Source organism: Anomalospiza imberbis, chromosome 15 (assembly GCF_031753505.1).
Source record: "Anomalospiza imberbis isolate Cuckoo-Finch-1a 21T00152 chromosome 15, ASM3175350v1, whole genome shotgun sequence".
NCBI lineage: Eukaryota > Metazoa > Chordata > Aves > Passeriformes > Viduidae > Anomalospiza > Anomalospiza imberbis.
The window spans coordinates 11,825,178-11,848,634 of NC_089695.1; the positions used below are offsets into that span (position 1 = coordinate 11,825,178).

Consider the following 23,457-nt stretch of genomic DNA (forward strand, 5'->3'; position numbering starts at 1 on the left):
CACCGCGCAGCTGTCAAAAATAGGTTAGAAACTGTTGTGAGAGTTGTAAAGTTGTTCATAATTGTTAAGCACGTTCTGCTCGTTTGGTTATTGTAAAAGGGGTTTAATGGTGCTTATAAGAAATACGGTACTCAACGTACCGTACTACACCTAAGTACAGCGCATCCGCGCCCAGCGAAACGAGCCCGCACAGAAGTGCAACGGGCCAATCAAGCGCCTTAAAGCTTCATGCAAATGAGGGATCCAAACAGAAACCAATCCAGAGGGACAAAAAACAGGATAAAAAGGGACATCTGACCCAGTGAACCAGTGCCGCTCCACCGGGAACATCGGGGACATCGCCGCTCAAGAAAGAAGAGCCAGTCCCGGCGCTGCGGCATCCTCGACGGGAATGCCCTGCTCGAACCGCGGGCCCTCATGCTTTAGGCCTCTTTAAAATAATAAATGCTGATATCACGTTTAGTGGTCCTGTTTTTAACACAGAGTAATAAGGAAAAGGGGGGAAAGAGGGGGAAAAAAGGAATATGGAAAAAAAAAGGAAAAACAAGGGGGAAAAAAGAGGGAGAAGGAGGGAAAGGAAAGGCAGGAAAAGGGGAAAGAAAAGAAAAAAACCAGGAAAAAATAAAGGAAAGAAAGAAAAAGGAGGAGAAAAAATACAATATTAAGAAATCTAAAAATCAAAGAAGAAAAAATGATAGAAAAAAGGAAGAAAAGAAAAGTCAGAGTGCAGTCACACCAAGTCCACTTTTTGGAAAAGGTTAGAACCAAGTTTAAATTTTTTTATGTATCTTTAGACAGGGGTTTCGTTGCCTTTGCCCCAGGGGAAAGGAATTTTAAGTTTCTTTTCAAAAGATTGTTTCATCACTCAAGGCATGATGAACTTAACATCTCAGCAGATTGGGAGTAGCACAGAAGATACACAAAAGATAATGACCATTAACGACCATCGACTCCAAACATCACCCCTGGCATGGCTGGGGACACCTGCTCTGGAAAGACCACAGGAGAACCAAGGATTGAGGGCCACATTAGCATCCGAGGTCAAGAACTCCATAACCAAAAGAAACAAAATACTAAAAACTGTGTCACTTGGGACCAATGAACATTGAACAAATTAATTTCTATGGGTTTTGATTGTATAAGTATCTGAAAAATCTATTTAAGAGCCATGTGTCATGGAAGGATTTTCTCTAAACAGCTGGGCTAGGTGGGGCTGAAATTATTTCTTTGCACACCCTGGACAGAATAATGTAATGCCTTGATTCTCTAACACTAAAAATGTTGTTGGAGGTTTTTTTTTTTTCCCCACAGTTTTGGTGACACATTCTTTCAGATAACTGGGTAAAGAACCAGCAATAGAGAAATAAAAGCCAAATAGCCTACAGAATTTTGATTCATTTATTGAATACATGACAGGTAAGACATACACTGTAAAATCACATGTATTATTTGTAGTTAAAAAAAATACAATAAATTACTGAATAATTAGTAAAAGCAGTTTTACTAATGGCTGCTCTCCATGCAGGAGAGAGAAATAAGAAGTATGTACCAGGTGTGAATACAGACCAAAAATGTCATGAGGATGAATTAACACTGAGTAGCACACCAAGTAGTGTCAAATGGGAACATCCACATGTGTCCTTCCTACCTTTCGATCCCACGTGCCAGCCAAAAGCTGGATCAAACCTTGCCTTCAGCGCAGGCTCTGCTCTGGCCGAGCGGCAGGTCTCTCGCCCTGCCCTTGGCAAGGCCACTACCTCCCTGCTGAGATGAGTTTATCTGTAGGAACAGCAAAACTTGTTCTCCCTTGGAGAACACACCCTGCTACCAGAAGGGCTACTCATAAGTTTCCTATGTTTAATTTCAAAGAGCACTCACTAAGTCTCCCAGTTACTTTGTCTCTAACTGGAATGAGCTCAGGTATTCCCATAAGGGGCAGATGGCAGAGCTACGCTGCTCTGCATTCTTCCCCTTTAGGTCAAATGCCCTTGGATGGGCAGTAGTTTCTAAGAGCATGTCCACTGCTAAACTCTCAAGAAAGGACACTGAGCAGCAGTGGGTGGCCCCGTGCTCCTGCACAACTTCTGCCCCAAGCATTTGTGAGGGCTGACTGATCAGATTATTCTTAGGGGTCCTCCTAAAGGGCCCCTAAGGTCCTCCTCCTAGGAGGTCCCCCTTAGGGGACCCATCACTAGCTAGGAAAAACAGGGAATCAGCTCTAAATAGTGACTGTATCATCAGGGAAATCCAGCAGACCAGTGTGCCACTCCCCTGGAATGCTGAGGCTGATTCACTGACTTCTATTTTAGGAACTTATTCCCTCATCATGGGCCCACTAATTGACTCAGTATCATTTCTGCACTGAACTCAAGGAGCTTGTGGCTTACCAGACAAACTAAAAACAATAGCTTTCAGAGAAATAAAAACGCAAATGCTAGAAAACCAGGTTTGCCTGCAAATTCCTGAATTGTGAAGGAGAAAGTAAGTTTCTTTCACATGTGAAAGAAACCTGCAGGTCTGAGCAATGTCTGTATTTAGATCTTAAGAGTGATGGGAGCAGTGGGGCACATTTGCTTTACAGCTGCTGAGTCACAGAACAGCTTACAAGAACGTACAAGATTATTTATAGGTCAGAGTCCTACAGCACTTGACTACACTGCATTAGCTCTCAGACTGGCAGCCAGAGGTGAGCATGGTTTCAAGCCAGGCTGCATCTGCTGTGCAAGTTACCCAGGAACCTACAGCAAACAAGGGCAGGCAAGGAGCAGTTACTGTCTGAAATAAAACTTCATTGAAATAAAAGATAGCAAAAGGCAGACATGCATAATTTATGGTGGTAATTCTATATGTCAGGGGCTATTAGGTTCTAATGGCTCTCAAGAATGTAAATCTAATTCTCTCAGCCAGAGTAGCCAAAGAAACACCTACACAGTCACTGTCAGGAGTCCCTTATCAATTGGATTCTATTGTAATTGTGTAGTTACTGGTCTCTGAATAAAAAAAAAAAAAACAAACAAAAAACCCCAAACAGAAAATACCAAACCATCCTGCCATCTGCCGCACTATCTCCCTGTTTTATCTCCCAAAGACAACTCCTGATTTCTTGAGCTCACCCTGACACAGAGGAAAGTTCATAGTCACTGGATGAACTGAACTGCCTCTCTACCTTCTTCTGATCCTTGATCTTTTGAAGAATGTTGACTTTTTTCTCAAAGTAGTTTACAAGGGCTGTTTCTGTCAGCATGGAGGCCAAGATCTGCTCGAAGGAGATGGACCAGTCAGTGTCAATGGTGCTGCCATACCTGGCAGCTGCACTGCTGCCCTCACAGCCCACCAGCACCGTGTCGTCCGCGATGTCTTCGCACTGCAGGGAGCCCGTGCTGACCATGGAGTAGGAAGACATGGACATATCATCTTTGGTTTCATCATCTGATAGCAGCTGTAAAGGAGAGCCTTGTCCTTCCCCTGACCCATCTCCTAGAGTTTGGTTTTCCTGCTGGGTTTTTTCAGGCTGAGCATCCACGCTGGCTTTGTCCTCATGGTCAGCTTGGGGTTGCTGTTCCACTGCTGAATTCTGATTCTGTTCAGATGTTGGTGACTCCTCTTCACTCACAGTGTCTTGGGTACTGTTTGCTTTGCAGTCTTCAGACTTCCTCGTGGGCCTGTTGGAGAATTTTTTTCCAACTTCCCCAATCCTCAGCAGCAGACTGGCCACAGTGGCGATGGCATGGTACAGCTCCTGCTCCACGGGGTCCTCACTGAACATGTTGTAAAGGGTCTTGCATAACTCTATGAACTGTTCCTTTAAAAGACAAAGACCAAATAATCAAGTATCAGGCTGAAAAAAGTTGTCAGTGGCAGATGAAGCAACAGGCACCATCTCAAATGACTCATTGCTTATTTGCCTCCCCACCAAGTGGCAACTTATTGCACTGATTCAGAACAGTCTGACACAGACAAACTCCCCCCTCTCTGTTGTGGTTAAATTGAGACACAGCTAGCAATTTAATAGTGGTGGGTTTTCTGCTGACAGATGAACAGAGTAGTCACATATTCACTAATGCTAAGAAAACCTGAAGTTTTACTTCTATTCTGCTACTCTTTTGTGGTCAGCTTTTAAGCATTTCTGAACTGGTTTAAGTAGCACCCATCAAGGAAATGAGAGACAGAAAACATCACACCAGTCATCTGACTCTCTCTTCTGTAACCACATTCTTCACTCTCCGCCAAGCAGCTCTAACTCGAAGCAATTCAAAACCAAAAAAGCTGAACAAGTTTCTGTAACTGATGGCATATTTGAAATATCTTCCTCTGGAGGGAAAACAGAGTGCAATTCTTATAGGAAAAACTGGTCTGTGAGGCTGAGTGAATCCATTACATTTGACTGGTTGATACAAAGCAGTTTGTCCATATCCACTGCAGAATTCAAGAGAAATGTGTGGAATTATAGATTCTAAAGCTCACCAGACCAGAACAGCAGGGAAAGCTGTGGACAAGGACTGAACATATTGGCACAATGGCTGCATATACTGCAGAATTCCAATAAGCTGCCAATGATCCAACTGGAAACCTTCGTACTCCTTTCTTACCTGGCTCATTTTGGGGAGATCTTTAATGGTTTCTTTCTTGTTCTCTTTTTCCTTGGCCCACATTCTTAGGTAGTATCTGTAGTCCTGTGGACTGGTACCTTTCTCCTCTGCAAGGCAAGAACAAGTGACTAGTCAGGTGGTATATGGTTTCACACTTAAAAAGTGAATGCTGAGCCAACAAAAATCAGGCTTGAAAAAGGTGTTACTGACAGTCCAGAAAAGCATCTACCAGGAAGGCTGCATTGCTTTCTGCTGGTTTATCTGATGCAGCTCAACAGAGCAAAAAATATAACAGTGCTGCATCAGCTTGACTTGTCACAGACGAACTCTGTGAGTTGACAACTTACCCAACATGATTTACAAATGCTGTGATCTTGGTATGTAAAAGAGTTGGAGCAGTAAAGCATAAGGGAGGCTTATTTCCCAGCTCACCTCCTGCTTTACCTCTGTCCACAAGGGACACTTTGCAAAGTCTCCTTGATCAGCATGAGACAATGAACAGGTCATAAATATGAGAGAGATGAGATTAGAATGTGGTCTATTGATGATGAAATTACCTTTCTCTGGGCCATTCTCATTTCTTTTTCCTTTATCTTCTTGGGTTTCTAAAGAATTATGACATTATAAAATAATTATTAGCTGATTTTCAGTAATACAAAACACAAAGAACTTAAGACAACTCAATATACAAATTCAAATTATACAGGAGTACATTTAATAGAACTTAGATCTCACGCTCCCATATAATCATGGTTAGAGGACTGAACAGAACAGATAAAGATAAAACAGAATTGAACAGAACAGATAAAATCCACTCAAAAAGTGGATTGAAGAGCTGAGGCAGAGATCTTAAAAGAAAGCGTAAAAACACAGATATGAAGATAGAAAAGTGCTGCTGTGCTCTCTCAAAAACACAATACAACAGAAAAGAAGTGTGATGGCTTAAAGACAAGGATGTTCAGTCATCCAAAGCAAGATAATGAATGCAAAAAACTCAAACCACTACTGAGCACATATGTGACTAATGCCTACACTCCTCATTATTCACTGCCTGAACTGACATTTTGGGAGCAATTTGCAGTCTAACTTCATGAACTTCACTTCTGATTCCCTACACTGTCACTAGAGCAAATAGGAAGTCTTGCTTCAACTCAGACTGTTAAATCAGCCACCTAGCACCAAACTCCACAATTACCTCTTGTACTTAGATTTTTTGGTTTTTTTGGTATCATTGTATTTGGTAAATGTTTAGCATGACTGACATACTTTGACCCCTAGCTGACAATCCCAAATGTTGTATTTTAAGAAATGCAGTAAACTAGTCTACCAACAGTCCAGCAATTCAGTGGCATGCATCCTTATTCCTTTAAACTGGAAGACTGTGGAGTAGGCACAGGGATCACCTCCCCAGGCCAGCAAGTCTAGCACCCCTCCACTGTTCTGAGCATTTTTTTGAACGCCAGTTTCTAGGATGAGATGTATTCCACTGAAAGAGGCTAGACAAAACCTATCTTGACCAAGGCTGAAACTCAAAAGGCAGAAAATACTGAAAGATATTTAATTACTTATAGCACTTTATTAATAGTGAGAGTGTCATGAATGAGGAGCAGCAGCAGCAATAATTTCAGAGTATTTACATCAGCACACTGGGCTGGCAGGTGGTATCAGCACCAAAGCCATGCTCAATGCATGCACATAATCCATGGACTGACCTTGAGACTCACAGTGCAGGCAGATATCCAGCTCTGAGACAAAAGGAGATACTTGAGCAGCAGGAAAAAGGGTTGAGGGGACAATATTCCAGATAAAACAGAAGAAAAGGTCAGACATAGACAGACACAGAGAAGGAAACAAAAACAAGAAGAGACACAATGAGACCTGCATGAAAAACCTAAATCATGGTGGGAGACAGGGGCTGGTAGAAGCACACTGCTCCTCCTCAGCAGTCTGTGCCCATGCTTCAGAGAATGCTGTATCCTGCATGGAATGGACACCAAGGAGTTTTAGCTCCAAACTTCTTCCCCATCATGCAACAAAGACAGTGAACTCAAACACACTGGCAATCCTAACACATACCAGCACGAGACCATGCCTTGCACAAAATCACTGTTCAGAACAAATGGATCTATGCTGCAACTCCTTCCTAACTGAGAGGTAAAGGCAGCAGTGTTGCATTACCTTCTGTTGTCACATCCTCTGTGAAATAACTTGTGGCCTCCAAAGCAGACTCTGTCTCCTCCGGATTCAGAGCTGTATTCACAGAGAAACAAATGTTAAATTCTCTAATTCAAAAGCAGTATGACCCACTTCATTAGCAAAACTCCTGAGGTACCCCATGTCAATTGATGTCAGAGCAGCCTGTGTTCAAGAGCAGCAATACACAGAAGCAGTCACTCACCAGGAGGCAGGTGCAGTTTGTACAGTACTTTGAGTTTTTCAGTGAGGTCACCATGGTACATCCCACCTGGAAAGAAAAAAAAAAGGTTAAGAAAAATAGCACTTTAATGATAAAGAATCACCCTCTGCTCACAGGTTCAAACCAGAATGAACTCCCATAAACTGACTGCTCAAAGTCCCGTGCAGAATCAACAATGAAATCCACACCAAAAGGTCTATTTTGTCCAACTTGAGCCTTCCTGCCACCCCCGCTCTCATGACAGTGAAAACACCATTATCTCCTTTCAGTTCTCTTCTTGGAAAAGGACAGACACATTTTTTGCAGCATTCCATTTTCTCCAGAAACACCACTTACTCATTCCTGTCACGAACTCCTTGAAGTTGATGAGAGAATCCCTGTTCTCATCCAGCAGGCGGAAGAGCCGCCCTGCCAGCACAGGGGTGTGTGCCCCACAGGCCCAGGGGGTGAGGCTGATGAACAGCTCCTTGAACTGCTCCATGTCTATGCGATACTGCTCCAGGTAGGGCAGGCTCTGGTCCCGGCGGGCGGCGGCCCCACGGTTGTTCCCCCAGTAACAGCTCATCAGGTACTTGGCCTTTGGAGAGAAAGGATTAACAGGGCAGATGATGCTGCTCCACAGGAGTGGAGACTGTCACAGCTCAACAACAGCATTGAGGAAGCAAAGAACAGACATTTCAGGAAACACATTATCTGCCTTGTGATTCCTAGTGTTACTTCACTACAAAATAATATGAAATGAAGGAAGAGACACAGATTTCAGGAAAAAGACAAGGAATTATTTAAAGTTAAAAATATAAAACATGATTCCAGGTTTTAACAAAATGTCACTCAGGCTTTATTGCAAAGGGAACATGTAGGTTTTAGAACTAAGCCTCTGAGTCTACAACAGAACACAACCAACTTTGGTAAGTGCAGTTGGGTAATACCATTCTTTAAAAAATATATATGCTTACAAATAGAGGCAAAGCCCTTAAGTAATCTTGTCAGAATTACAGATGAGGTTAATGGGAAACTTGAGAATAAAAATTGAGGTACAGTCAATCCTAGCTCCCCATTCTCAGGGCTATGTTACATTCTCTTCCATTGACTCTACAGTTTCTTTCTGAATATCACTCAAATACTGTGAATGTGGTTTGGCCACCTTTGGGGGAAAAAAATTTAAAATAATTCATCAGATAGTAACAGGGGCAGTCCTACTAGCACCACGTGTAACAGAATGCCACATCAGTTTCTGATAGGTCACATTAAGAATTAAACAAAGTCATTGCTTCCCATTCAACTTACTTTGCTGTTTGTATGTGTGTGACAATATTTCTTCCTCACCCTCAAGAGAGGCTTCTTACCTTGAACACTACATACAGCTCTTCTAGTTCTTCCATAGAGAAACCAATGTCACCAGACACAGCTCGGACCTGTAGTTACAGATAAAACAGAGTGAACAATTTATTTCAAAAGTAGAAAAATCAAATACAACTCACTGAAAAATCTGTGTAACACAGAAGATAACAAGTGCAAGGAGATATCACACATAATGGGACAAAAACATCACCATTCTAATACCCCCGGAAACCAGTTTGCAGTCAAGCAGATACTGATGACATTTTCAGTAGTTTACTGTGCTTATTTCCTGTTTGTGCAGACCTGGCTGAGCAGATTGTGTCACCCTTTCCTCTTGTTTTTATCTCCAGATGTTTGACTTGGGATGCACTAAAGAGCCACACTGAAATAAACACCCTGATGAGATTCTCCACCTAGGACATGGGAGATAATGGCAATAAATATGGACACTCCCCTTTGGCCATGGACCCTTCAGCAAAATTCCCTAATGGACTCTCTAAATGGCAATAAAATAATTATCTGTTAGCCTGCTTTTCTCAAAGATTCCAGGCAAGCAGTAAAACAGACAGCACTAGGTGTGGGAGGTTATGTCAAAGCCTACAAGTGCTCTTTATCTCCCTCCATGCCAAACATCTCATTCAATCATTCTTTCAGTCACTCAAAACTTGGTCTGCTACAGCATGAAGTTTCTCAATGCTCACAGCAAAACACTTTCCATGAAAGCGCCATTTGGTAGCTCATTCAATCTGGAAGTCACATACCACACTCTTCTTGGCTGTATCCTCCAGAGACTGGATCACTTTCAGCCTTTGCTTGAAACGCATTTGTTCAATGTCATCTGCCTTCAGATTGCCAAATTTCTACAAGAAAGGAAGCAGATCAGGTCAACATCATCTCCTGAAGAGAAAACAACCCGTCTTCAATTACACACTCTTTAACAAGTGTACTATCCCCTCAGAGATGACCTAAACCCACTAGAAGCCTTTTATGAGCAGCAAGATGAGAAAAAACTTGAGCTCTATTCCCTATTCACTCCTGTCCTGTAAGAAGAGTAATTCAGAGTTCATGAGAAGTCCAACATCAGAGGTCTCTACAGAAAAGGTGAAAAAGGATCTGTCAGAACTGACAGAAATACAGGCCCTGTACTGTGGCAGAGATAAGAGAACAGACAGATTGTCATTCCTTCCAGCCCTGTCATTTTTTTTCCTCTAGGATCCCCATGAGATTCAGCCAGAAACACCACAGTCAAGAAGCTTTTCTATGGACTAGGTCAGACAAGTAATATGAATTCAGTGACGTTCGTTTATAATGAGAAACCAAGAACAAACAGAGATGGCAGATTTGAAGAAGTACACAAAACACCCAGGAAAATGACAGCTGCCTGACTGTAAACAGCCAGAAGGGATGGCGTGAAAAATGAGAAAAAGAGGGAAAGGATCCCGCATTTAGTAGAGAATAGCAGAGAAGAACTGCCAAACACCAGTTCTTTCATCTGTGTTCTTTCCATCATTCAGAATCAAATTTCTTATGAGTTTGTTCTCAGTATGAATTTTGAGGAACATCTCTATCTCTATCAGTCAGAGATATTTTAACAGCATTGGCACCTGGGGTTCTGGCACTCTGGGGTCACCTTCCTATTACTATAACGTGGTTCACAGAACAGGGTTCCTATGCATGTGAACTGGGATTCTTCCTTGTTTCTGAGTACTTCAGAATTCTTACCCTGAATTTCCCTCCTTTACTCCTTAGCACTGAAAATCCTCAAATAGAATTAATAATAGAGACTTTTTTTGACAAAGCGGGAAGAAATCTCTAGTCCGTACCTTCTTCCTTATTTGCACTCTTCATTTTAGTCCCTCTGGTGTTGGGCAGACTCTTAGTTATCTGCAACAGCCAACACTGTCAGGTTCTACTCATACCAGCCTGCACTCCTTAAGCATCTCAATCTATGAACATTGCTCAGATTTTGGCTGCACAACATATAAAATTGAATGTTAGTAGAGAAATCTCTTGGACAAAAGACCAAGCCAGAACTTTACCTCATATGAAGTTTTGATGAGTTCAAAGATGTCAATTTCAAGTGGGGGGTCATCTCCACTGGTCAACAGTGCATGCAAGTGGGGAATAGGGGGAGAGACACTCTGTCTGTTAACTACATTGTCCAAATATCTGTGGACAAAAATAAGAACAGATGCAAGATTCCAGGATTAGTGTACAGAAAAAGAAATAATATCCTAGATGCATTACTCCCAACTTCTTTGTATCACTAATCTAAACATGAAGGAGAATTTAATTTTTCCCATCTAATCTGCAATGCTACTCTCAATGTACCTGGAGTTAAGTTGATTTTCACCCTATTTTGGGGGTATTTGCTCCTTTAAAAGTAGGCTTCTAGTCATATGCTGACGATCTTGCTGCACATAGAAGAAATTCCCATTTCAAACAAGAAAATCTTACATTTACTAGACTTGGGAGATATCTGCTTGATAATGTTTTAAGTTTCTAGAAGGTGATTCCTGTCAGAATCTGTTCTAAATAGTAAAGCAGGTTTAATATGCAAAATTCAAATAAATAACCTTTAAGAATTCAAATTCAAACTGAGATGCAGGAATTCATTATGATGCAAAACAGCTCTAGAAGTATAGATTCCTCCATAACTGAGCCAACAATTAATTTCAGCGCTTGCAGAAAGCAATAGCAAAACTCTCTGGAGCAGAAGTTTCATTCTAGAGTGTTATCTGTGACCTGCTATTAGGTAGAAAAGGATGATGACTAAAAGGCCACTGTTATTATTCTGTTATAAATAAGAACAATGAATGGTACCTGCCCAAAATAGTCATGGCTTCACCTTCATCACAGCACTGTAATAACTTCTCCATGTTGGCATCAAGTATGGCCAATGACACCTGCAGGATAAACTTGATTCCCTCGTAGAAAAAACAGTCGACAATGACCACGGCACTCTCAAAGGGCATCACACTCAGAAAGAGAGTGAGAAACCAGGAAAGGGATATGGTAGAGATCACTCCCAGGTCCTGCATCTTTTCTGACAGCTGGGGAAGATACTCTCGTGTAAGTTCTTCAAAGATGCCTTGGTCCACCAATGCACCTGAAACAGACAAACAAAACAATGGTAGTACTCAAAGTGGTGGTGCCATGCACCAAGCTAAACCAATTATTAAACAAAACAGTATGAGTTCACTAAATTTCATATTAATGAAATATATATACATATATAATGTTTTTTTCAGATAAATTTCATATGAATTTCCTCTGAACATCATAACTAAAATTAAGACAGTAATTTTTTACCCTGTTCTCAATAAAACCAATGAGATTATTTCTACATTGCAGAGCATGCAGACACAACCTCTCAACACAGAACCTTTCATTCATTTGTGCATTTTCCCTGAATGGAGGGGTGGAGGATTACTGATATTATGGTATTTACACCAGACTATAGTCTTTTATACAAACCAACTTAAAAATCCCATGAAGTGGTGCTTTCACTAACCTTCCCTGAGAGCCTGCTCCACAGATTTAACACATCGTTCAGATGGGGAAAACTAAAACCCAGTAATGTTCTTCTAGATAGTCTTCCTTACTGCTAATGATCCTTCCTGATACCAATTTTTGGTGACTTCATCTTCCTTGTTACTACAAGGTAGAACTACTACCTCGGAGGCCTGTAGTGTCTCCTCCTATGTCTCCATCACACCCCTGCCACTTTAAAAGGAACAGAGTTGCACTTTATTATCTTTAAAACGCATCACATTTAATTAATTCTGAACAACAAAATATTTCTGGGAGATGCTGATGAAGCTGAAAACCCACAGTGCAGCAGGAATCTGACAAGGACTCACCTACTACTCTTGTGTTGTAGTAATCTGGCAACATCCGCTCACACAAAGCCACCAGGAGCCAGAAAGCCTCTTCTTCATTGCAGTACAGCAACAGCACCGAGGTGACAATGTTCATGGCCTAGGAGCCAGCACAGCACACACACAGGTACAGGAGAAAAACATGGAGATCTTCATGAAAACTCTGCTATTACAGATTAGCTAAACTTAAAAGCATGAATACAGCAAACTGTCACTAAGAGTCACATCTATTTCCAGCTTCTACTGGTATCTGAGTCAACATATGACCTTAAGCCAATTTTTCTTCCTGTTTTCAGTTCCTCTGTTCATGAGGCAGCAAATAGTTTGATGACCTTTTGTCATGCACTTTCAGTAAACAACGTGAACAAAAATAATTGTCAAAGTCTTCCTAAAAATCTTTGTAAGAATTTGGCCATAACAGCAGTACACAAAATGAACCTGAAATTCCCCCAAGTTGTTTCACAAACCAGCAAACGGCTACATTTTCAATAGGCTGTCCATGTGCAACACCACTTATTTGATATAACTGCTCCTTTTAATGAAACCAGATGTTTTTGCTGAACTATGGAAAGCTCTGGCAGGAAAACGATTAAAGACTGACATTACACATAACAGCACTGTGAAAAGTTTATTTAAATACTGTGTTCAAAAGATATTTAAAACATGATGCAGCATAACTTCTTTCCTACTTTCTCACCACTACACAGACAGCATAAAGGAAAAGCTTGAAGTTGAACAAAAACTGCAGAAAAAGTCCAAGTCAGTCATGGTCACTGTGTAGGACTAACAAGTCTAAGACTTCTTTCCTACCTGACAGTATCCAATTGTTGGATTTCTGAATGCATAAGCTGTTAAGACTCTCCGGAGGGCAGCAATTCCCAATTCGTTTTGGAAGGCAGGATGTTCTGGCATAGAGCGGTGCAGATCTCTCTCAATTTCCTCTGTAGCAAGATTGTACCTTCCCATTGACTTTTCCACAAGATCTGCATAGTAACCAGGATGAGTCACCATCTCATTCCAAGCCCCTGAAATGACAAACAAACATCACTTTACCTCTGGTGCTTTGAAACACAGATTTTATTCCCAGTTTCAGAGATAAGGGAGCCAAGAAGCACTGCATGAGCTCATGAACTATAAACGGATGTGAAAATATAGCAACAAACTCATTGTTAAATCATGTTAGAGTTTAGGTCGCAACACTGAAACAGAAAAAAGGCCAAACAGCTACTAGGATAATAAAGCAAGCCACCACAAAAGTATAATTCAGATGAAATTAACCTGTCATTAATTTCTTCTGAAATTAGCTAAAATTCCTATCTTTTCCTTTGAGATGTGCAGAAAGTTTATTCCTGCTGGCAAAATATGCAGCACAACATCCTACCTGAGAAAAGGAGCCACAGCTCTCCACGGAGATTCTCTGGGATTCCTTTCTGTACCAGCTCCCTCGTCTTGGCAGTGCGGTACATACACATCCCTCGCCCATATTCAAAGAAATGAATATTCCAAGACTCTTCCTTCATCTTCTCCTTTGCCTTCATAGGAACAAATATGGCTATTTTAGGAGATTATTGTATTTTTATGTTTGTAGGACAGGTGATTTCTGGGTATACTCAGGCGTGCACTTCACAGGAAAAATACACTGACATTTAAAACCTCTCTTCTTTCGGCTGAAGAACAGAGTGTATATACACTAATCTACTCTGTTCTGAATCAGTTATGACCTTGCTTAAAGTCAAGTCTTTACAACTACGCCTTGCAAATCTCCACATAAATGCAAACAGAACCATGGATCACGATGATTAACCAGCAAGCAGAGATACAAATTCCCCGCTTTCTTGCTCTGAAGAAAAGTTGTTCTTCACAGCCATGAATTCACATCCCAGAACACTGGCAACACTAATTTCTCAGCCTCTGGTCAAGTATTTCAGGCATGTCAGTATAAAGAGTGTAAGTTGACAAACAAGTTACCTCTATGCAGTACTACCATTGTGACACATACACTGCAGTAATACTGAGCAGGGATAAAATGCATTTCCATTCTAGAGCAGGCCAGGAAATCAGCAACCTACTGCAAACTATTTAAAGTTAATTGTTTTACATAAAAATATTATTTACCCCTTTGGGTCCAGAGAGCTCCTCAGAATTCCTCCTGAAGAGTTTGAGCAGTCCCTGTGAGGCTGTTGGCACTTGCCCAGCACAGAAGCTGACAGGTCGTTGGCTGAGAGCAGATGAGGGGCTGACAGCCAGGGGGCTGCTGGAAGGCAGCTCTGGAACCTCCTGGACAAGAGAACAGAAAATGGCTGAGCTCATGCTCCCTCCTCTGCTCATGGCCTAACAGAGACAGCACTGGCTGGTGACAAGCACTGCAAACACGTTGTAAGAAGCATTGCTCTGAAAAGCTGATAAAGATCCTCCCAGCTATTTCCTTAGTACCTCACTGCTGGGGTCAGCCACATTCCACTTCCATTCCCTGTCAATGCTGCAGGGTTTCTTCGATGGTGTTCTCTGCAGGAAGTCAGAGATTCTCTGTACCAAGAAATCCCGGTCTTTCAGATTGGCGAAGAAGAAGGTCATTTTACTTTTAGTGCTGATGGACAGAGGGCTAGGCAAGACGCTGGAACTATCTGCTTTCTCAACTATTGTCACCTAGAACACAAAGACAAGGGCCATTTGGATCTGGCATGTTTTCCATTATCCATAAAGCACAGCACAAAAGACAGAAGGACACAAAAGAGAGGAGAGCCCTGTAGTCTTAATATATAGTTAAGAAATCCCCACCTCCCTGAGAGGAATGATGAGATGACAGGCCTCCTCTGCCCTGCTGGCAAAACAAATGTAATTGTTGGAAACAAACATCTGGCCAGGAATATGCATCTTGTTGAATGGTGTCCACAAGGTGCAATCTGTATGTCCATCCAGGCATTCATCCTTGGGCAACCGGAAAGTGGCACGGTAGCACTCATTTTTGGCTCGAGCATCCAGGTCTCTGGGGAAAAGTAAAGGGTACTATCCTGAAACTTTCTTACTCACTTGAAAAACCCACTCAAACACTAATGTCAAATGTTCATTCCAATCACAACCTTCAGACTGTGCTGTGTATTCTTAGTATTCCTTTCTCTAACTGAGATGCCACCCCTCCTCTGACTCCTCTTTCAGCCTTCAGACATGCCTCTCTGACAAGGTATGTTCTGCAATACAAAATAAAATATGCAAGTGCATCTGCAAAACTGAAATATCACAGCAGATCCTGAAACTGCAAAGAACAGTCCCCAGTGGGAGGATTTATTACAATACAAATCCGTTTCTTTTTATAAATCTTTAACCTCAGACAAATGGGCTGGTGTGATTTTCTTCCTTCACTTTTTTTTTAACATATGAATTTTAGCAGTTTCTAGTCAAAAATTCCTTCTGACAGTGCCTAGGAATGCATGAGAAAGACACGAGGATGTGTGTGAATTCAGCTCCAATTTGGGATGGGGAAAAAGAGAGAACAAGCAGAAGACTAATGACTGAAGAAAACCCCAGAAGCACCTGGGATCTACAAAATAATGCAGATTTATTTTTACAATCCCCTATTACCCATCTTCTTTTCTCACTGCTGGGAACATAGTACCTTTTTAATGCAGAGATGTTCTTAAGAGGCCTCCTGGGCTTTGGGAGAGACTTGTCCTGTAGGAAGCTCTCATTATCCAGTAGCTGCCGCATCGCAATGTTGGCCAACTGCTCCATCAGCTTGAACGTCTCATTGATGTTGAGAAACATGGAAAAATAGAGTTCACTGTCCCTCGTGCTCACTTTAATGCATTCAGGGAACAGCAGTGTAGCATTTTTTTCTAGCTGGGTTACATCCACCCACTGGATCACCAGTGTAACTGAGAAAAAGAATTAACAATTACTATTATCACAATTGAGGCAAAAGAAGAACCAAACAGAAATGAAGGTCAAGCAGCCTGCAAGCTCTCAGCGGAGCAGCATTTTTTCCCCCTTCTTACACATGGACAGCTCGTTTCTTCACACTTTTACTGGGTTCTCCAAAAATATTTGGAAATAACCTTTGGGATTAACTAGACTAGAAATAATGCAGTTCCAAAAGGACTATCTCCCATCCAATAAATGCTTTCAACTACAATTACTCAAGTTTTCATTCTTTCTTTCCAGCAAATTAGATTTGGACTCAGGAGTTCAGGCTTTGTAAATACTGGGTCCTGGCAGGGTTTCCAGATAAAACTCACCAAAGTAAAAATACTGCTTGGTTCTCTAACCCAGTCTAACTTGTAAAAAGTAATCCAGATTGAGTAAAACAGAGGTGCATCTTGGGAAATGTTTTTAAAAATGACTCAGGCATTCAGTCTAAACAGCACTGAAGTGCCTATGAGAGCAAGAACTTATTTATGTGCTGAGCCAGACAGAGCTCAAGGATTCCTACAAGGAAAAAAAAAAACCTGTCAGCTTAAAAAGGAGTTCACACAAAAGATCAACTGCATCGAAAAGATCATGGGAAACGATAGAAACACAACTTGTAGGCTCATAACTCACCCTCTTTGCCCAGCAGGAAGGAGTAGAAACAGAGGTGGTTGACAGTGAGGTACAGCCAGCCCTGCCTGGGGACACGTCCCTTCCAATAGCTGCAGGAATAGTAATTGACCAACTTCTCCACCTCAGGCATCCCAAACTGCTTCCGCATCTTCAGTTCAGCCTCTTTGAATTTACCTGGATCCTCTTCACTCTGGGGCTGCTCATTCTTGTTCTCCTCAGCAATAATGCCCTGAAAGGATGTGGGAGGAGAGAGGAGAAACAAAAGTGAAGGTGCCTGCTGACAGAAATAATGTACAAAGCAAAGGGTCACAGCAGCAATCCGGAAGACACAAAGGAACAGGACACAGCACCTATCTTGTCATGTCAGAAACAGCAAAGACATGCAGAAAGGGTAGTCAGATACTGTGGGAGTCTGGGATCAACTCCTGAACTCACACCACAAGCACTCATGTTTAATGTTTGACTGAGTTCCTCATGGCTGGCCTGGGAACACTTGGAACACCCTGCAGGAGAACTGAAGTCTCTTTTCACTCGCACACATGCTTCTTCAACTGGAAGATGATCATCTGCCAGGAAGGGCAGAACTCCGCAGTCTGTCAGGTCTTCACTGGCCAGAAGGAAAAACAAATGACCACAATCTCTCTCATGCACAGACACACATGGAAAATGCTAAGAATCTGACAGGAGAGCTGAAAAAGATGCAATTTCCTGGAGTTCAAGAAATAACTGTATTTATAAGTTTCTGCTGTGGAGGGTTTGTGGGCTGGGAATCTGAAGTGTGTTAACTGCAAAACCAGCAGACACCTGACCCCAAAGTCAGTGGAAGTTGGGGTGCCATTCCTTCACAACCCAGGTGCCTTTCAGACCACTGGCAGGGCAAGTACATTGCTTGCAAACTAGAATTCTCTCACCTCCATTTGTTGCTAGACAAACCCTTGTTAAACCATCTTCCCTGCATCAAAGACATAACTGGCAATGATTTTAAAGAGGTATTACATGTGGATTAGTAGGAACATCCTACGCAGGCTGTTCCTTGAGATCTACTCCTCTTAACCCTTCTCCTTCAAATACATTTGTTCAGTATTTGCTCTGTGAGCTGATGTTGACAATGCTGGATGCATTCTACAATACTTTCATACCTACATATGACTGAAAAGGATAAAATATTCTTACAACCATCTCCTTGTCCTTTCTCAGAATCTGGAAGGCCTTCAGGGACACATGTCACTTACATGTATCTTGCCCTTGACAAAGGTGGTGATATCTTCTTCATTGTCAAAGATGGACAGAGTCTGCAGTAAGTTATTCTCCAGCCATTCCCAATGCTTTGTGATCTCTTTACGAGATGATCCTAATCGAAGGGGAGAAAGATGATGCCAAGAGCAAAATAAAAAAAAATTAGAACAAGGTCTTTTTTCCTCGAAGTTCACAACAGGAAACTATTAATTACTGAACAGTGACTGATAAATTGCACACACCAACCATGTCAAGGATATTTTAGGTACACCAACATTATGTTTCTAATAAAATGTCTCCATTGTCACTTAGGATACTCCAAGGCACAGAATTATCAATTACAGGATGCTTTGACTGTGAAAAAAACCCACAGGTTCAGCAACAACAGCAGTGGAATAAAGTCTGTGTCCTGTTTTGTTTCATGAGCTGCATCTCTTACCAAGTGACAGCAGCCAAATTGCTAAAATAAGCCTGGCCTCACTAACTGACATCTTTGTAAGAACAATATTAGAATGACGTACATGAAGAAGTAAAAGTTTGTGATTCCTACAAGGAGAGTTATAAGAATAAAGGGCTGAAGAGCTGAAGCTGCATGTGTGACCAGATTGCTGCCCACTAGTATTTACACACAGTGAACTGTAAATAAAATATTTTCATTTTTCAACTAGAAAGCAGTAGACATTTTACAACGTTAAAGGAATGCCAGTACTCTGACAGCGGAATGAGAACCAAGCATGAAGAAAAAAATACTTTGGATGAAGATAACATTCTTACTCCAGGACAATAATTTATCAAACTCCATTTGGGTGTTACCCAGCCCATCCCACTTCTAGATGCTGCATTGTTTAAAAGTAACTGAGATACAGAGGGTATCAACTAAAATACTCCTGAAATTGAACAAAAATAAAGTACTGAATATCAAGATACCATAAAATTACAGATCTGCACTAAATATTCTCCTTTTTTCTGTGCAGTTCCTGACCTGCCATTTTGTTTTCTGTCTTTCTTAATTTTCTGCCTCCACCCTCCTCAAAGGGGAACCTGAGTTTCTGTGAAACACAGCAACACATAAAACTCTCTGCAGAATTTAAGTAGCTCTGCAAGGGAGAATATTGTGTTGGTTGCCTGGGGAGAAGGTGGGAAGAGGAAAAACAAGACATCAGCCTCTGTGGACCCAGCAAATGATTCCTTCATGATCAGATTTTATGTCTCCACCACAAAGTGAGAAGTGAAAGTTCATACTGTAAACAAAGCTGGTCTAAGAAATATGTCTGGACATATTTCCTCTTTAGCAAGCATTAGGACCTAAAGCTTTAATCAAAGTTCACCAACAGGCATCAGATAGCTGCATTATGATATTCTAAAACAGTAGTTACATTTCTCAAGTAAAAGAGGCCAAGGATCCTTGATGTTAAAAAAATACTATTCTAGTCCATTTTACAGATCTATGTACACATCTATTCCAGGCCAGAAATAACAGAAAAAACATAAACTGGACCAAGAGATTCCCCAAAGTACCTCTGGTACCTTGAACAATCTTACATGTTCCCATCTTGTGCCATGCTCCTTGGTAAGCAGCAGCACAACACTCATCATCCCACCAAAACTAGCATGTGTTATTCTCTGCACAATCTCACTACAACCTTGCAAATACAAGGTTCATCTTGGTAGAAAGAATATTCCTAACATCTGCAGTAACAGAAGCTTTTGCAGAGCTTCAAGTTCCTTAATTACAGTTTAAACCACACTGAGTTTTGTAATTTCTGGAATCTTCCACTACAATATCGGAGCTCTTGAGCTCTTGAGAAGTGTCCTGAGCAGTCATAGGATACTCTTATGTGGGATAACTGGTCATATGAACCAAAAAGACAAGAGAATAACTCAAATCCAATCCCCAACAAGAGTCACATACCACAGGCCACTGCCCAGTACACTTGAGAGTCCTGAGTCTGGTGCAGAATCCGGTACGGGGCAACTCTGGCACTGGAATCCAAAACCACGTCTAGAGTTCCCACAAGGAGACCTAGAAACAAAGAGACAGAAATTACAGCAGTGTAATACCAAAACAAAGAACTGGGTTAAGCAAAAACACAGGATGAACACTGCAGAAAACGCTGATGTTCACAGCCTGTGAGCAGTTGTGATGAAGAGCTGCAGCACTTGGTTCAGAAAATGGAGATACACATCCAGTCACCGGAGGTAAATTCCCTAGAAACCAACTGCAGCCTGTCCCACTGGTAATGGACAAAGTTTAGATGGCAATTAATTGCCTATTAAGCTTCATTACAGTCCCACACCTTCATAAAAGAATCTCCTAATGAAAGGGAAATCTATTTTCCTTTGTGGGGTTTTTGCTTCTAATTGTGATTTTTAAACCTACCAAGCTAAAAGACACAAAAGTCTTCAGTGCTGTATTTTTCAGAATCACCACTGCCAAAAGCAGGTAACTTGTCTGAATGGAATCAGGTAGATCTAGAAAAACTGGTGCTCACAGGTTTCAAGGATGGTCCCAGAAGTACTTTTATAAAACAAAGATGTCAGCAGCTCAAAATTTGGTAGTACAGAAGTCAAAGTATTGTTATATGATGTCAGGTAAGAGACACTTCCAGAGTAAATGTTGATGAACCAGACTTTGTAAAGCAAATCAATTTACTTCAATGAAGTCTTTATTTCAGTTAGATAAAACAGATATAGAAGATAATGATTTGCTTTGTTATTCTAGACAATGCATTATGAGCATCTTTAATGCAAATTAACCTTGCAACACACTCACGATTAAACGATTAAACGTTTTCTAGTATTAGAACTTGGAGAGGGAGCATGGTTGCTTCTTGGGCTCTGACGTTGTGGGGGGTCCAGTTTCAATTCCCAGCTCTCATGGTTTGGGTAAGTCTGCGCAAACTGTACTCATCCATATCTCATTCCTTATCAAGAAACATGCCACTTCCTCTCCCTTATCTCTCCTGGCTATCTATGTAGCAATTAACAAATTAAGAATATACCACTGATTGTCCTTGCAGTGAAACGTCACCCACAGCAAGCCCATGTGACAAACTTAAACCAAACACGGATATAACCAGCACAGCAGGATCTGTTTGGGCTCTGGGTTTCTTGTGAGTTTTAGGCAGGATATGGATTAAAAGTTAATTCTGAATCCATCCTACGACAATACTGAATGTGTCAAATATTGACATGTAGACCGGTAATGAGATGTTTAATAACTTGAGCCTGACAGCAACTCAAAAACCATTCCAGCTCAGCTCAACATCCCACTCTAACTCTGAGATGTCCCTGTGCAGCTGCACAGCTCCTTAAGGACCGGACGTGGCTTTTAACCTGCAAGAGCTTTGAAGAAGACTCTCATTGAGCCACACTACCTCAAAAAGTGAACATAGCTCAAAGCTTCAGGAACACACCAGTTTAAATGCTACCAGAATAGCACCAGGCATCATTTCTTTTTGGAAAAAACTAGGAAATTGTAGAATAGAAGTATAGGCCTATATGCAAAACTGCACAAGTTAGCTGACATCAATCAGAACAGTTCAAATTAATTTTGTACACCGTAAAAAGATGAAATATGCTAATGATATTTATCAGCTGTACCATTTCTGTGATTAGTTTGCCTAAAAGGGCTAATACATGACAGTTGCTACGTGTAATTGACAAAAGTAAAATTCACATCTTTGTAATTCACATAATTGATAGCATTCTGCACACAAATGGGGTTTATAAAAGTGAGGGGATCTGCTGTTGTTAACATTGTGCTTTGGTGAAAGCCATGTTATTTTAGCAGTTTATGTCACAAACACAGCTGTCCCCCGCACACAGCGGTATTTTCCACTGGGCTGCACCCACACAGCTTCACCCCCGGCCCATGTACAGCACAACTTCCATACTGCTACTAATTATAACCAGGTCTTACTGTCATCCCCTGCATCTTGAAAACGCACACAGACATACAAAATATGCAGATAAACCACCTTAATAATTCAAAGCAACGCGATCAGGGCTGAGAAGCCATTTTTGACAAGAGAAGAAGACGGTTCCAGGCATCCCGTCAGCTGTGCGTCCTCCCCGGCGGCAGCTCCCCGGGCCTGACCGCGGACAGCCCCGGCCGGGGGCGGACACCGCGGCCGAGGGGTTCCGGGGTCACACACAGCCAGGAACAGCGAGGAGACGGGCGGAACGCGCCTGTCCGCCCGCTCCGGGCCCTCCCAGCCCCCGCCCCGCGCTCACAGACCCCGGACCGGGCCGGAGCCTGCCCGCGGCCCCGCCGCGCCTCACCCGTGAGGCCGCCCCCTTTGCCGTGTCCCCGCCGGCGCTGGAGCAGGAAGAAGGGGTTGGCGCGCTCGGTGACCCACAGCGCGCCGGCCAGCAGCACCTCCTCGGGGCCCAGCCACATCGCGGCGGGGCTGCGGAGCGGAGCGGCCGCGGGGCTGGGCCGGCCCGGCCGGGGCGGGAGCGGCGCGGGGGGAGCGGCCGGGCCGGGTCACGGGGCCCGCACCGCGCCCGCCGCCACCGCGCCCTCTGGCGGCCGGGCCCCCTCAGTGCCTCCGCAGCGCCCGGGTCGCGGGTTCGAGCCCCGTGCCCGCCTCCCGCGACTGTCCGCGGTGGGCAGTCGGGGGCCGCCGCCGCGCTCTGCGGAGCTCCTCTGCCTCCCGGTGGCACATTGTGGCACTGAAAAGACCTGACTTGAACGGCCTGAAGTTGTGTCGGGAAGGGGGAGGGGGGTGTTTAGGTTGAATATTAGAAAAATATCCACCCCAGGGGGTGGTCGGGCACTGGAACAGCAGAAACATGGCCAGCGCTCCTGCCCAGTCTGGTGATGCTTCCATCTCCCCTCTGGGAATATGGGAATTAATTTGCCCTTTTTGCTGTGAAGAACATGCTCTTCCAGCATCCCCCATTCAGCGTGGGGCTTTTGGCATCCCCCTCCTGGCAGCTGGTTCACTTCAGTCCTTGCTTTGCAGCTCTGGAACCCACTCAGAGCTTGTGGCCCAGTCCCAGGATGATCTTTGCAGCACACAGGACAGTGGGAGATGCAATTCCCTCTCATCCCTTGGCTGCAGAGCAGCTTCCCAATAATTTAGCGAACAGCTATTCTTGTTTCAAAAGCCATTAGAGAGCCTCCAGGCAAACTCTGCAAGTGTTACAACAGCAGAAAACACTGACATCTACCATCTCTGCTTACTGCCCAGCTCCCAGGAAGGCGGGAATGCCGTGGCTTTTTTAGGCTTTAAATCCTTTAACCCTGGATGATCTATCTTTGTTAGTGCAGTGCCCTAATCCCAGCTGGAGCCCTGGTACACTAATATAAATATTAATTAGCTGGCTCAGCCTGCAGGACTGTGCCTTCGCCTCAATGGCTTGGCTGTTTCTGGGGAGCAGCAGGGTGGTTTCTGAAGGCTGGGTGTCCCGTGGGAAGGGTTTGAGCACTGGGAGAAGATGCTGAAGGATC

The 23,457-nt window shown here is 42.8% G+C and overlaps 1 protein-coding gene across 3 annotated transcripts; it reads right to left on the minus strand.

The window, feature by feature from the left end:
- Nucleotides 1–1,383: 1,383 nt before the first annotated feature.
- On the minus strand, nucleotides 1,384–22,465 carry TBC1D9B (TBC1 domain family member 9B). 3 transcript variants are annotated; one of them, XM_068205905.1, is made up of 22 exons: nucleotides 22,284–22,465; nucleotides 19,912–20,022; nucleotides 17,996–18,114; nucleotides 16,764–16,992; nucleotides 15,841–16,099; nucleotides 15,006–15,213; nucleotides 14,661–14,873; nucleotides 14,343–14,504; nucleotides 13,609–13,759; nucleotides 13,038–13,252; nucleotides 12,210–12,327; nucleotides 11,170–11,455; nucleotides 10,386–10,515; nucleotides 9,108–9,206; nucleotides 8,352–8,420; nucleotides 7,342–7,582; nucleotides 6,988–7,053; nucleotides 6,768–6,839; nucleotides 6,302–6,334; nucleotides 5,147–5,194; nucleotides 4,590–4,696; nucleotides 1,384–3,802 (listed from the first exon to the last, which is right to left on the minus strand). In XM_068205905.1, exons 1-22 carry the CDS (start codon nucleotides 22,399–22,401, stop codon nucleotides 3,110–3,112), a joined length of 3,747 nt encoding a protein of 1,248 aa, XP_068062006.1. In that variant the 5' UTR covers nucleotides 22,402–22,465; the 3' UTR covers nucleotides 1,384–3,109. The 3 variants fall into 3 exon arrangements, with proteins under 3 accessions (XP_068062006.1, XP_068062004.1, XP_068062007.1); XM_068205903.1 differs by having other exon boundaries at nucleotides 6,302–6,352; XM_068205906.1 differs by lacking the exon at nucleotides 6,302–6,334 and having other exon boundaries at nucleotides 22,284–22,464.
- Between the last annotated feature and the right edge of the window lie 992 nt (nucleotides 22,466–23,457).